At 43.8% G+C, this 16,089-nt stretch overlaps 1 protein-coding gene across 2 annotated transcripts in view; it reads right to left on the reverse strand.

Moving 5' to 3' along the window:
• PTPRM (protein tyrosine phosphatase receptor type M) overlaps positions 1-16,089 on the reverse strand; it is an 884,602-nt gene that overhangs the window by 670,541 nt on the left and 197,972 nt on the right. For both annotated transcript variants that reach the window (XM_062201377.1, XM_062201376.1), the window contains exon 2: positions 3,698-3,820. In XM_062201377.1, the coding sequence (XP_062057361.1) occupies positions 3,698-3,820 (123 nt within the window). The remainder of the gene's footprint in view (positions 1-3,697; positions 3,821-16,089) is intronic.

Below are 16,089 nucleotides of genomic sequence, written 5' to 3' on the forward strand. Positions count from 1 at the left end.
TTTTTTTCCACAAAAAGATAATTCCTAGAAAGAAGGAATGATTTCTTATAATCCTTCAGCTCTCTCAGTAATTAACATCATGTTTAGCATACTCTAGGATTCACAAAACATTTTAAAGACTAAAATGTGGTAATGAATACAAGATGAATACAAGGGGTGGACATTGTGGCACAGCAAGCCTAGTTGCCACTTGGGGTGCCTGCGTCCCACATAGGACATCTGAGTGCTGGTTAGAGTCCTGGCACCTCCAACTGAGTCTCCTGTCAATGAACCTGTGAGAGTAGCAGATGGGGGTCCAAGTGCTTGTGTTCTTCCCACTCACATTACAGACTTGCATGGAATTGGGGATCCTGGCCCAGCCTTGACTATTGTGGACATTTTGGGAATGAACCAGCATATGGAAGAACTTTCTTTAAAAAAAAAAAAAAAAAAAAAGGCCGGTGCCGCGGCTCAATAGGCTAATCCTCCGCCTAGCAGCGCCGGCACACCAGGTTCTAGTCCCGGTCGGGGCACCGGATTCTGTCCCAGTTGCCCCTCTTCCAGGCCAGCTCTCTGCTGTGGCCAGGGAGTGCAGTGGAGGATGGCCCAAGTGCTTGGGTCCTGCACCCCATGGGAGACCAGGAGAAGCACCTGGCTCCTGCCATCGGATCAGTGCGGTGCGCCGGCCGCAGTGCGCCAGCCACGGCGGCCATTGGAGGGTGAACCAACGGCAAAAGGAAGACCTTTCTCTCTGTCTCTCTCTCACTGTCCACTCTGCCTGTAAAAAAAAAAAAAAAACTGTGCATCTTCTACAAACTTTTAAAGTGAATAATAGAAAAAGAAACAGCAGCATTTATGGTTCTATATTATGGCAGAAAAATTATCACATGGAACTATGAATTTTCAGAAATCTCATCTGCACCCCTGCACATAAACTTCAACAAAGGGGTAAAGAAATTTCTCATCACTCACATGCTGACAACTCAAACCACACACAAACAATGAGCTGTCCCCTGGTTCCGAAGTAAGGATCCCTAGGGCACACCTTTTGTAATGATCACTAATCAGATGGACTTGACAAAAGCATTTAAAGATGTAATATTCAGAGATCTTAAGATACAAAGGCCTGAGAGATTCACCAAGAATTCTATTAGTCAACAGAAACAGAATGAACTAAAGCAGAACATTTAAATGCCCCAACTTCCTCAGTGCACAAGAACTGTCAAAGGCCATCAGTTTTCACTTTCCCCTTTGTTCCTCCAATTATCTGACTGTTGTAGGATGCACTTGGAATTTTATTCTTCACTATCATTTTGAATGGCCTGTTAGGACTCTAGGCTTTCTATATTTTAAAAGTGAACTTTAAAACAGTCTGAGAAGGTAGTATACAACATCAAAAGGTAAAAACTGGGGGGGGGCAGATGTTTGGCCTAGCAGCTGGGACTCCTGCACCCCATATTGGTGTACTTGGCTTTGAGTCCTGGCCCTGCTCCGGAATCCAGTTTCCTGCTAATGCACGCACTGGGAAGTCTCAACAGTGGTTGAGCCTGCCAAACACATGGGAGACCTAGATTCAGGTCCAGGCTCCTGGTTTGGGCCTGGCCCAGTTCCAGCAGTTGTGGATATTTGGGAACTGAAGCTCCAGATGCAGTTCTGTGTGTGTGTGTGTGTGTGTGTGAATAAATAAATAAAAATTTAAAAAATAAGCAACAAGGTGCAGGCACCATGGCTCACTTGGTTAATCTTCTGCCTGCGGCGCCAGCATCCCATATGGGCTCTGATTCTGTTCCCGGTTGCTCTTCTTCCAGTCCAGCTCTCAGCTGTGGCCCGGGAAGGCAGTGGAGGATGGCCCAAGTGCTTGGCCCCTGCACCCGCATGGGAGACCAGGAGGAAGCACCTGGCTCCTGGCTTGGGATCGGCACAGCTCCGGCCATAGTGGCCATTTGGGGAGTGAACCAACGGAAGGAAGACCTTTCTCTCTGTCTGTCTCTCTCTCACTGTCTAACTCTACCTGTCAAAATAAAAGAAAAAAAAAAAAACAACAAGATGGTGAGCAGAAAAGATTCCTTTAGCCTCTTTTATGGGGTAGGGGTATTATCTTGGCTGGAAAAGGTTCTTCAACAGTTGAACTTCTTTAGCTAAGTTAATTTTTCCAAGTCAGGCTTCACATAAGATCATAGTACTGACATCAACTACCTAATATGGAAAATTACAAATCTCTCATCAAATGAGAAGACAACAAACCAAGCAAGTGTGGGTGCACTCTTCAGAGAAATCAGCTGTGACCAAGTCACACGTTTCTACCACCCTCTCTGGCCTCCCACCTCCCAGTCCCACAGCCTCAGCCGTCCCTGGACACGGCTGTCCTGCTCTGGACACAGGCTGGACAACTGGGAGAGAGTGCTAAGACCGACAGGCCTTCAGGGTGTGTAAGTGAGCAGCTCAGCAGAAGGAGCACCACTGTGCTCCTCCTCCCTGGCCCCCTCACCAGCAAGAACGAGAGCAAGAATCTGGACAGGCAGTGAACATGCACCCCAGATTCCAAGGCAGTCACATTTGAAAGCACTCACTCACACAATACACACACACACACACACACACACAGAGAGAGAGAGAGAGAGAGAGAGAGAGAGAAAGGAAAGCAGAGTGTGAGCTGGAGGAAAATTACCAAGAGATAGGAAGGTTTTGAAATCTGACAAACCCTGGCACTAAATGGCTGAGTGCTCCCCTCTCTGAAGTTATAAGGAGTTCACCTCGGTGCGGGAAGAAAAGGGCAGGGAAGTGGTGGGCACTGCAACCCCTCGAGCTCCGGCACGACAGCACTGACCTCTGTTCCATGTTGAAAGGCTGCGTCGACAAGATGATTTACTAACTAAAACTGCTGCTGCATGTACACGAACGGAAAACTCTATATTTGCTAAAAATAACAAAAGTTGCATTTTATCTGAAATGCAAATCAGAATATCTTTCACAGACTGAATACTAAAAGGAACACAGCCATCACCCCAACTATATTATGATTTTGCACCTCTAAAGTTGGAGAGGGCTGTCTGATGTGACATCACAGCCTGACAAGGGGTCTAGGACCATGATCAACAGTCACCACCGGCCTACCCCTCCTTCCAAACAGGAAGTAGAGTTTGCCTTGGTGTTCAGTGGAACAAATGTCTTTCATTTGTTAGAAAATTTACTGAGCACATCGATAGTGGAGAAAATATGCACATTTATTCAGCACCATTTTATCTTCAAAATGTTTTCAATGACATCAGGCATACTCCTAGGCTTTCTAGGAGCCAAGTAAGTCCCAGTTACTGACAAAAGTTAAGTCGCCTCCAAGTTCCGCAATGACAGATGAGACTTTAGTTACTTAGATTCCTCATCTACAGTTGAATCCATTCAATACACTTGCCAGAAGACAGATCCATCTATTTCCCTTTATCTGCTGCCTGGGGAAGAATCAACTGGTGTTTCCTCATTCATCTAGCTAAGGTGTACACAAAGATAAAGAAGAAAACTTTAATTAGACTTGGAAGGCTGATACAGAGTTAAAACTCTTGTAATTGGTACTGGTGACGTACCATTCGCACAGCTAATCAGTCTGACTGTCACAAGGACCAATGCCTGCATTCATTCAACCGCTATCCAGCGAACATTTACTATGATTAAGACTCTTGTGCATCCTTTATTTTAAACAGAAAACTTAAAACTAAAAGCAAACCTGATGGCATCCACGGATCAGAAGTTGGTTTGGTCAAGGTGTTCACCTGCTCCCAGTTGAAGTCATCATCTTCGGCTTGACTGTATCCACAGGTGCTGTATGGCTCATCAAAGAGGCAACCACCTAACGTAAAAGAAAAGTAAGGTAAACAACACGAAAACTCTGGAATAAACCATTATGATAGCAGGAGACCATACTACGATCTGATGTCAAACTCAATTTGATTTGACCTTTTCGCCTAAAACCTGAGGCTCTTCCTCTTCTAGTGCTCTTGCTGCAGGTTACTGAGTAGTAATCATGTCTGATCCAAACTGCCATACTACATTGCTCTCCAAAAGAAACCTAGCATTGGTAGAAGCCAATCAAAACTCAAACCTAAGCAAGCATAAAATCCATGCTTTTCAGATATAAAGGAATCTGGAAAACAGATCCTGCATTCTAAAGTTTTAACAGAACTGGCCTTAGGGCTCAATATGTACTCAATAGGAAAAAGACATAACTTGCCTCAAAAAAATTAAGAGAGAAATGCTTTCACCACAAATCTGGCAAAATGGTAGAAGATGAGATGCAGGAAACCCATGGACATAGCTTGCAAAACATTTTTCATAGAAGCATTCTAAATCTAACAGAAATCAGTTTCAGTTTATTACTTTGGAGATTTGAAGTCTTAAAATTTAAAGAGATTGGAAGTTCACTGATAGTTCAAACAAGTTTTAAAGGCAAAATTAAATTCAAAAGTAAACATGTGGTAACTATCTGCTTAATTTTGGTATTACAAATGAAACTATTTAAAGGAGCAAGAAAATGCTAGAAAATGCAGTGTATGCAGAGCAAATCAGCGGTTTCAGCACCAAGAGCAGTCAGCACATTGAGGAGTACAGGTCCTACCCCATACTCGGCTAAACATCTCCTGGTATTTGAAATCTGACAGTATCAGACCCTTATCCCAACATTTTATATGGGAAAATGGGTGATTATATGATCATATTAATCATTATGAAAATTCTATCTTTTCAATACTGCTATTACTTACATTAATTCAAAATATCCATTATAATTGATTGCCACTGATGGTAAGGGTTCTGGTCAAGAAAAACATGAATTGAAGACTGACTACACTACGTCTATGATGTGTGTCCTGGTGGTAAGAAGATAAGTGGCCACTGTACAACCTCAGTGGGGGGAGGGGGCACTGAGTTCACCTGATCCAACTTCCCAACCAAATGCTTAAGTCAACTCTGCATCTTCCCAATCAGCCAGCCTCTGTCACACGAAGCACTCAGAATGTTGTAGAGCATCCCTACCACAAAGAAAATCCCCCTCCAAAAGGCCCTTGGGTAGATATTTGGCCTAGTGGTTAAGGCACCCAGTCCCTGGGTTTGAGTCCCACCTCTGCCTCCTGATTCCTGCTGGTGTAGACCATGAGAGGCAGTGGTGATGACAACAGTAACCATGTTCCCGCTAACCTCCGTGGGAGACCCAGATTGGGCCGCCACCTCCCTGATTCAGCCTAGCTTAGCCCTGGCTATTGTTTTTGGGGAGTGAGCCAGCAGACAGGCATGCTGGCTCCCACTCACTCTCTCTCTCAAGAAAAAAAAAAAGTCCAAACTCTGCTTCTTGAAATGTACCTGTCGATCTTAGCTCTCCTCTAAGGAATGTATAAAGAAAAGCTGATTATTGGGAAAGAGCCGTCACATTACAAGCCTTCATTTCTCCAGGCAAAACATGCCTTGCTCCTCTCAGTTCCCCCTCTGCCAAGCTTTCCAGACTTTGCCTCACCCTGGCAGCTGCTCTAGAACACTCGTCCTAAAGAATAGCACCAGTAGAATTCAAACAGCTCCTTCCCTACTAACAGTCCAGGAGGGCTTCTGGTTCCCTGGGAGCTGCTGTGAGCTTGCAGTCTCCCCTTTGAAATGAGGCAAATTCACAACCGCCCATTTGTCCCTACCAAATCCCAGCAGGTCACTTCCAGTGCCTCACTCTTGAAATCTTGATCCTCTCACTCAGAGTCCTCGAGCCATCAAGATTCATGCTACAGAGAGAGCACCTCTAATCCCAAAAGCTCCTAAATAAGAAACTTTCTGAGCACCGACAAGATGCCACAAGAGGAAAATTCCACCACTAACACCATATGATGGGTTGCAATCAAAACGCAGGCACACTATAAATCTTATATAAAAGATTATATAAAATTGCCTTCTTCAGACTGTGTGAATAAGGGACATATGAAAACACAAATGAATCTCATGTTCAGCCTTGGGTTTCATCCTCAAAATCTCTCTATACATTTCTCTCTTTCTGTAAACACATACCCCTTCACCTAACCCCCCCCCCACACACACACATATGCTCACACATTCTAAAACCTAAAAATAATCCCACAGCTAAAAACACTTCTGGTCTCAAGCACTCCAAGTCACTGACCAAAAAAAAAAAAAAAAAAAAAAAAAAAAACCACAAAACTTGAATGGGTTATAGTCAAGGAATTCAACTCTGATCCACAGCTTTCTTATGTTAGCTGCGGGCATGAGGATGACATCAGTGGCCCCTGACACTCACGCCTGTGACATTTATAACAGCGCTGGCCTCAGCTAACCATTCCACAGGGAAGAGCAAACTCATTATAAAAGGTACAGCACTGGCTCAGTGTTTCACCTGGACAACAATCGGTCATTTCTCTTTCTCTCTCTGAGTTTTTAACAAGTTTGGCAACAAAGTGGATTTGCTTAAAGCACATAATTCTCACAGCTCTCCAACTGGGGTAAGAAATGCTGGAAAGACTATGCAATACTTTTGTTAGAAAATGTTTCCTTGGGTGCAAACCCTAATTTTGATGTGGAGAATGGCTTCGGAGCTGTTGAAAATAAGCCCAAACAGCAGTAGCACAGATGATATTGCAAAGACAGAAATAACCATCAATGCTGACAGATAGCACCGTGATGAAAGTCAAGTCCGGAGCGCAGATGTAATCAGAGAGAAACGGTGGCAGCCTCGCACAGAACTCCAGGCTGCTGAGGTCAGCCTGCTTCACAAGCCGACTTTGGCGCTGAGACTGAACCAACCATGAACGCAAAAGCATGTGAGCCTGAGAGTGAAACCCAAAGACTAACACGATGCTCATGTGAGGATAGAATTTTCCCATCACACAAAGCTGCTGTTATCATTTGAAAGGAAACATAAAAAGTAAGATAAGGTTCTTTCTGGGCCCATATGTGAGCATGGAGCCACTGAAAAATGGGAGAGCCTACGAATTGACTATTGCCCTAGAACAGATCCCCTGCACACTGATCTTCAGATCAGTCCCTGGCCTTCATCCAACAGATGTGCGACTCCCAGAGCAGCAAAGGTGGTTCACTGAGCTTAAAAAAAAAGAAGAAGAAGAAGAAGAAGAAGAAGAAGAAGAAGAAGAAGAAGAAGGAGAAGGAGAAGACGCAAACAACATCAGAACTGAAATAACCAATCACAGAGAGCATTTGGCTTTCAAAGTAGTTTTGCATAGCACAGAAGTATAAGGGGTCCAGGGTCAAACACCCCAGGTATTTTTTCATAAAAACTGCAGAGTTCAACAACAGGCCCACTGGCAGGGTAGGAATTCTGTTGCAACTGTATCTTGGTTACCTTAGTAATCCCTAGAGCTGGTACATGCTAACACCCAGCAAATGTTTTTAAAGTAATAGGTAATTAATTCCCCCACATTTCGAGGCAGAATCAGGCTGCAATCATTTTGACTGGAAAGTAGTTAAAGGAGCACAATGTCACTTACACATCAACAATGAACACAACTTAGGCCGGCACCGCGGCTCACTAGGCTAATTCTCCGCCTTGCGGCGCCGGCACACCGGGTTCTAGTCCCCGTCGGGGCGCCGGATTCTGTCCCGGTTGCCCCTCTTCCAGGCCAGCTCTCTGCTATGGCCCGGGAGTGCAGTGGAGGATGGCCCAAGTGCTTGGGTCCTGCACCCCATGGGAGACCAGGAGAAGCACCTGGCTCCTGCCATCGGATCAGTGCGGTGCACCGGCCGCAGCGCGCCAGCCACGGCGGCCATTGGAGGGTGAACCAATTGCAAAGGAAGACCTTTCTCTCTCTCTCTCTCTCTCTCTCTCACTGTCCACTCTGCCTGTCAAAAACAAAACAAAACAAAACAAAACAAAAAACAAACAACAACAACAACAAAAATGAACACAACCTGAATACATCCCTCACACACACCCAGTCCTGACTGGAGAGCCCCAAACTGAACCAACTGCAAAACTGATCACATCATTGAACATGGTCATTTTTATTGTGCTTGAAAACTGTAAGCAGTTAGACATTAATGAAGTCTCCACAGATGCTGGTCCTCTAGCTCTTTTTTTTCTGGCAATAATTAGAGAGCAAGGCTATTGGTCTAGAAAGGTCACTGGTGATGCATGAAAATAAAATAGTACCCTTTGCCTATTAGAGGGAATTGATCTTTCTGCTTTCTTTGGAATAGCAGAGCATGACTCAGTTGATTGAAAATAGCATGGAATCATTAAGGTATAAGCTAGGAAGGCCAAGATGACCCACTGTTACCCAGGCAGAAACCTTGGAAGAGCCCTCACGTGAACTGCCACCTCCCGCTCAAGTCCCAGGCCCAGAGAAAGACAAAGCAGACAAACAGGCAAGGACTTGAGCTGCCCATTGAAAATTGTATTTGAACATTTCTTTCAGACTACAACCTACAGTCATGATGTCTTGACTCAGCATACATAAATGCACATTTTGGGAAGCAACTTTATCCCTACTGAGCTAAATGAGTATTTTTCATGCTGCTCTATTTGATTTTGTAAAAGGCAGCTCTAGATTGACTTAAGAGCCCTGCACAGGCTGCCACCTGTGGTCTCTGAGGTTCTGGAATGAGAGCCCTTACGGGCAGCCATCTATTTAGACTAAAGTTATTATTATTTTTTTTAAAATTTTTTGACAGGCAGAGTGGACAGTGAGAGAGAGAGAGGGACAGAGAGAAAAGTCTTCCTTTTTGCCATTGGTTCACCCTCCAATGGCCGCCACGGCCGGCATGCTGCGGCTGGCACACCGCACTGATCCAAAGCCAAGAGCCAGGTGCTTCTCCTAGTCTCCCATGGGGTGCAGGGCCCAAGAACTTGGGCCATCCTCCACTGCACTCTCGGGCCATAGCAGAGAGCTGGCCTGGAAGAGGGGCAACTGGGACAGAATCTGGCGCCCCAAATGGGACTAGAACCCGGGGTGCCGGTGCTGCAGGCGGAGGATTAGCCTAGTAAGCCACGGCGCCGGCCTTAAACTAAAGTTATTAATGAGCAGTACTGGGTGAGAGCACTATTTAGCTACTCAGAGAGCAACCTGTGGTCTAGAAAATTCTCCAGTATCAACACTTAGCATTTCCTGAACCTGGATGATGTGGCCAGTCGCGTTCTGCCTGGGGCAATATGTAGTCATCATTTCATTTACTCCTGATAACCAGTATAGGACTTTTATCTCAATCTATCTGACTCTATCCTGACCCACCCACCTGTTACACTAACCATCCTGCTTAGTGAAATAAGCCAGTCCCCAAAAGACAAATATCATATGTTCTCTCTGATATGTGGCAATTAATATAGAATACAAAAAAAGTATAGGAATGAAACAGACATCTTATGATTTGATTGTGGTTTTCAGCCCTTATTTATAATCATGGGGAACTGTGGTCTTTCTACATTTTACTTCTTGAATATTACGATTTGTGGTGCATTAAGCCTGTGGTTATGGAGTGGATTGAAATCATGCTTTTCAAAAGCTGAAGAAAAAAAAGAAAAGGAATGAAGGAAGGATACTGAGGGAGAGCGACAGGCAGGGAGGGAAGTATGGTAATCTTAGATTTTCATCTATGAGGGGCCAGCACTGGGGCACAGCAAGTAAAGCAGCCTCCTGTGATCCCATATGGGCACTGGTTTGTATTCCAGATGCTCCACCGCTGATCCAGCTTCCTGCTAATAGCCTAGGAAAGCAGCAGAGGATGCCCCTGAATCCATATAGGAGACCCGGATAAAGCTCCTGGCTCTTGGCTCCTGGCTTTGGCCTGGCCCAGCACAGGCTGTTGTGACCATCTGAGGAGTGAACCAACAGATGGAAGATCTCTCTTTCCCTCTCTGTGTGTATCTCTGATTTTCAAATAAATAAATCTTTTTTTAAAAAATTGCACTTATGAAATCCATGAAATTTATCCTCTTTATATTAATAAAAATTTTTAAATCAAAAAATGTACTTATCTCATTTGTCTTAAAATTTGTAACAGAAAGTCTCCAAATCTTTTACCAGTTAACCAGGTATTATGTCTCTCAGCTCTAAAACCACTTACTATTTACTCTGTGAAAATGTGTTCTGGCCCTTTAGTTACTGCATCTTGTCCCACTGGACAAAAACTTTGTCAACCGAGGGTGCAGAGACCCTACAGGAGGGAAAAGGGGTGGACAGGCTGAGCTCCCAAGCACTCAGCAGCACCCAAGGTAGGGCGTTCCCAAAGCCTGGCTATCCCTGGACACCGCCCCCGCCCCAGACTCAGCAGGAAGGGCTTCCCTGGAAATCCTCCCCTGGACAGTGCCTGCTTGCATGCCCTCCCTCACACCATCCAAAGGTAGACTGCACGGGGACTTCCCTGCTGTCCAATGGACTGGGAGCACAGCCCTGCCCTGCATGGCTCTCCTCCTTGGTGCTCTCTCTCTGCTTGGGGAAGTGGCTGCTCCCTATGCAATCTGCCCTCTACATCAGAGGGTTCTCTATCCATGGGTTCAACCAACCACAGATCGAAAACCTCCAGAATGAATAGGCTGCACCTGCACTGAACCCATATAGGATGTTCTTCCTTGTCATTATGCTCTGCACGGTACAGTGTAACAACTATTTCCATACCATTTACATTGTATTAGGAATGATAAATAATTGAGATAATTTAAAGTATACAGGAAGATGTGCATACGTTATGCAAACACTTCACCTTTTTTGTCAGAGACTTGAGTATCCGCAGATTTGGGTGTTCATGCAGGGTCCTAGAGCCAATCTCCAATGGATACAGAGGGAGGATTCTGCAATTCCACCATTCTTCAGAGCTGTCCTTAGTTTGTGCTCACCAATCTCTCACATTCCAATCCCCTGTTAATTACTCTTTGTAATACATTTTTTCCTACTCAAATTACTGCTTCTGTCTCCTGGCTGAATCCTGACCCACCCATTCCTGTCTTCACAATGGGCAGCTCAGAGTGGTCTAGTGTCTCAGATTTCAGGGTGGGACCAGGAGTGGGATTGAGGCCTGCATCCCAAGGGCGTGCTCTTTGAAGCCTGTGCATACAAGGTACAATACCTGCATACTGACATTGATGTGAGCTGCCCTGCAAATCAGTTCCTCAAAGTGTTGTTCTGAAGAACCCAGTGGAGGACAACCAGGCATTCATGTCACAAAGTTACAAGACTTTTGGAATTGTTCTACTTCCAGGGCCAAATTGACTAAGAACCCTCTCCCCATCATTCCTCTATTATAATTATAGTCTCTTAAAGTGATTTTCTAAAAAGACTGTAATACTCCTTGAGGAGTTTTCTGGGACATTATTCTCATTTGTTCTAATTACAGAATGACCCCATTTAAGGCATCCTTTATCAAATGCATAACATATTTAAATGGGTCTCTCTACAGAGAACACAGATCAAAAAGTACTCAAGTACCTCCCAAAAATGTGATATGTTCTGTTTCCCTAAAATACTTGAAACCTTGGGTGGCCCTACTTATTTATTTCAAATTTTACAACTGTATGAAATAAAAGGCTACAAGTTATGCAATTCAAAAGATAAACAGATGGGGCTGGTGTGGTAGCACAGAGGGTAAATCAGATGCCTGCAACACCAGCAGCCCAGCTCAGAGCACATGTTCCAGTCTCAGATGCTCTGCTTCCCAGTGGGATCCTGTTAATGCGTCCTGGAAAGCAGCAGCAGATGACACAAATGCTTGGACCCCTGCCACCCAGGTGGAAGACCAGAATGGAGTTCTGACTTTGACCTGGCCCTACCCCACCTGTTACAGCCATCTGAGGAGTGAACCAGCAGGATGCGAGATCTCTTTCTCTCTTCCTCCCTACTTCTTTCTCTCCCTCTTCTCCCTCCCCCTGCCACCACCCCCTATCACTCTTTCAAATAAATAAAAAATGAAAATAAGCTACCACAGAATTATTTTAAGAGTTAAAAACTTTAAAAAAAAATTAACCTAAACCAATGTGGCAGAGCTTTGCTTCCTTCTTGTAAATCACAGAGACATCTTCATTTAATTGCCTGCCAAACAATAAACATATATAATGCCTGCTAAACTTCGAATGTGCCAGTGATGTTTAGTGGATCAGACACTAAGCATTATAGAAATGCTCTTCTACATAATTTAATCTAGCAGAAGCTTTTACACATTGTGCAGGCATTTAAACGGCTAATCTTATGCTCTATTGTAAAAAAAAATGCTATTTGCCAATGGATATATTTTATGTAATACTAAGAAAATGAGTTGTCTTGTCCTTAAAGCTTCTAGGGTTTGCTACATTTACCACATACTTCATTTCCTATCAATCTGTCAATTCTTAATTTTTAAAAAGGCTGAATTGCAATGAACACCCACGTACTCTTCCTATTGATCTTAAAACCTGTTTTTAAAATGGGTAATGGTGCAATTTCTATTCCTAAATATCGTAGAGATGTGCCAAATAACGAGGGACTGGATGGTCCCAGCTTTTCCACATACAAATAAGTACCTCATAGAGCTGCAACTGTATTTAATTAAACCACTTACATGAATTCCCCGTGTTAATTTGAATCTATCTGAATATAGCACTGGTGCTCTTATCCTCGGCCCCACAACACTGAAAACCGTAGTGTAAAAACTAGTTGTTTGGGTTCAGCATTGCAGCACAGGGGGTTAAGCTGCCTATCACACACCAGCATTCCTGTATTAGGGAGTCAGCTGGAGCCCTGGCTGCTTGGTTTCTGATCCAACTCCCAGCTAATGGCCTGGGAAGGCAGCAGAGGATGGCCCAAGTACTTAGGCCACTGCTACCCACAAGAGAGATCCGGATAGAATCCCAGGCTCCAGGTTTCAACCTAGGCCACAGCCATTGTGGCCATTTGCAGTGTGAACCAGTAGATAGAAGCGTTCCCCCTCCCCCCAACTTCCTCTCTCCCTCTCCATCTCTGCCACTTTGCCTGAGCTCTGGCGTCACTTGTGTCCCAGGTGCCACCCTGGAGTGATGATTCTCAATGTGGATCCTGGACCAGCTACATCTCCTGGAAACTCATTAGAAATGCAGGTCTCCAGGCCCCTCCCCCAATGCTCCTCAGTCAGAACTACTAGGGGTGGGACTCAGTAACTTGTGCTTTAACAACCCTCACAGTGGGGCCGGTTTCCTGGCTCAGCCTGCTACATGACTGCAATGCCGGCATCCTTTACTAGACTCCTGGCTGGTCCCCTTCTAATCCAGCTGCCTGTAAATGCACTTGGAAAGGCAGCAATGATAGTCCAAGTACTCGGGTCCTGCCACCCCGGCCAATGGGCCCTTTTCCCAGCCCATTTGGCCATTTGGGGGCTAAATGAGAAAGTGGAAGGTTCTCTCTCTCTCCCCTCTCTTTCTCACTCTCTCAGATCTTCTGCCTTTCAAATTAATTAATTAATTAATTTCAAAAAAAAAAAACCCCACAACCCTCAAGGTGATTCGATGCTCACTCATGTTTGGTAACCACTCTTCTGGGCTGGCCTATTTAACTAGAACCTTCTGGGAGCAGCCCCAGGAATCAGATTTTAATAAAGGTCTCAGAATAACCTAATCATTGACCTATTTTAGAAACAGTGCTCTAGATCAGTAGTTTGAAATATTTTTAAGAAGAGGGCTTACCAATTTTTGAAAAAAGACACAACCATCCTCTGTCTATTAATATATTATGTACCTATACTACTTCTATATATGTAGATTATTATAAGTGACCTTCCAAGTATTTCTAGAAAATATCCAAGTAAGTTGAGGCTTGAATATTTTTTTGCAGACATAGATGGATTGTACTGTAGTTCTCAGAAGGGATATGAAGGATGCCTTTTGGAGATCATTCTCTAAATAACTCTTTTCAGTCATAAATACCTCTTTGAATGAGACCAACAGAATAGCGTGGCTGGATCAAAGTGTCCAATTCATTGCTCTAATTTCATGCTAAGAAACCCCTGATCTATAATTTTTCTGCTAAGCAGGGCTACTCAAAAAGAACAGATATCCTAGGTAGAAAATGATTCTGTTACTAGTCAGAGACGCCCAGGAAATTAATAAAAAGCAGAATTTCATTTTATGCCCAGTAGCACTCCTGCCAGTTTAGTATAATTTACAAATCCATCTCTTGATGATTTTATTAGCATAAAATCATTATCTGGGACAGCTGATAAAATAAACTCCTGAACTCACTAATATGTAGTACAGCCAAGTATTCAGCAGCCGCCAATTGTTTATCTTCACTGGGTGCTGCTTAACCTAAACTCAACAAAATGGACATCTCTCAGTGAACATTTTTTTTTAGCACAGTACATTCACGGAGTAGAATCAAACTATAAGGCAAAAGTAAATATAATTTCATCTATCCTCTTAGTACATTATTCCAATTTCCTATAATTAAGATAATTTGTTCTGCCATAAAAATAGGTAACTTGTACTGTACTTAATTGGGACCAAAGACCTGGGACACAGGAAGTTCTGAACCTGTCAGTTATACCTGCTTTGTTCACTGTAGAAAAAGAAGATACATGGGATGGGGATTTGGCAGTGATTAAACACTGCTTGCAACATCAGCAGGCTATGTTAGAGTGCCTGGGTTCAAGTCTCAGATCCATTTCCAATTCCGGCGCCCTGCTAATGTGCATCTGGGGAGGCATCCAGTGATGGCACTTGATCCTCACCACTCTGTGGAAGATCCAAATTGACTTCCTGGTTCCTGGCTTTGGCCTGGCCCAGTCCCAGCTGTTGCTAGCATTTATGATATGAAACAGTAGATGCAAGATCTCTCTCTCTCTCTCTCTCTCTCTGCATTTTAAATGAATTTTTTTTATTTTTAAAATTTTATTTATTTTAGAGTTAAAATTTTTAAACATTTTTCCATGTTCACTTCATATGTAGATACTGAACGCATAGATATTATTTTGATTGGCAATGGGGCATTAAAATCACATAACAGGATTCATGAGAATGATCATCAAGTGAGGAAAGAAATTATGTAGATGGCATAATTCAGCAGACAAAATTTATATATCTATATGCCAAGTAATATGTCACACAGTTTATACTCTCTCTCTGCATATTAACTTCCATATAGGAAAGCAAATATGTGATATTTCCCTTTCTAAGTCTGGTTTATTTCTCTTAGCAAAAAGACCTCTGATTCCATCCATTTGGTTGCAAATGTTAGGACTTCATTCTTTTTATGGCTGAGTAATACTCCACCATGCATATATACTACCAAGGAAAATATGTTGTCTTCATATTAATGAAGACATTGAATTTGCATGTTTTCAAAGGTACAAGATAATGGAACCATTCATTTCATCCATGAGGTTAAGAAGGATAAGCCCCAGACGAGCTGGAACTGAGAAACGAGAAAAATGAACCGGTGCTCCTCACCTCATACAACTGATCCTCGCCCTTCATCCTCCACGCTTTTCCTAGGGTGACATCTCATCAGGCTCAGTATAATTCTCACGTCCAAAGGTCTACATCTTCATAAAACATGGGCCCCACATCCAAGCCACCTATTTCATTCTCTGCTCAAATGAGAAAGAGTCATCTATTTCCATGTCAAGAGGGACAGAGAGTGGCTGTACAGGACTTACAGAGAAACAGGGTGCTGGTCTTCAATCCCGATATTCTCTACAGTATTTTCAGGAGCAGTTTTGACCATGGGAAAATCCCTGAAGATTTATGCCCTTTAGAATATATGAATCCTGGGGCTGGTGTTGTGGTTCAGCAAGCTAAGCAGCCTCCCGCAATGCCATCATCTCATATCAGAGCGTTAGTTTGAATCTCAGCTGTTCTGCTTCCAATCCAACTCCCCACTAATGTGCCTGGAAAAGTAGCAGATGATGGCCCAAATACCTAGGTCCCTGCCACCTATGTGGTAGCCCCTGGATAGAGCTCCGGGCTCATGGCTTTGTTCTGGCCCAGCCCCAGCCCAGAGGCCATTTGAGGAACAAACCAGCAGATGGAAGTTTTCAGTCTTTCTCTCTCTCTCTCTTCCTCCCTCCCTCCAACTGTGTGTGCCTGTGCGTGTGCATGTGTGTGTGTGCGTGTGTGACTCTCCCCTTTAAATAAATAAATCTTGAAAAAAATATGAGCATACTCCAAAAAGGACATGGAAAATG

Source organism: Lepus europaeus, chromosome 9, assembly GCF_033115175.1.
Source record: "Lepus europaeus isolate LE1 chromosome 9, mLepTim1.pri, whole genome shotgun sequence".
NCBI classification, from domain to species: Eukaryota; Metazoa; Chordata; class Mammalia; order Lagomorpha; family Leporidae; genus Lepus; species Lepus europaeus.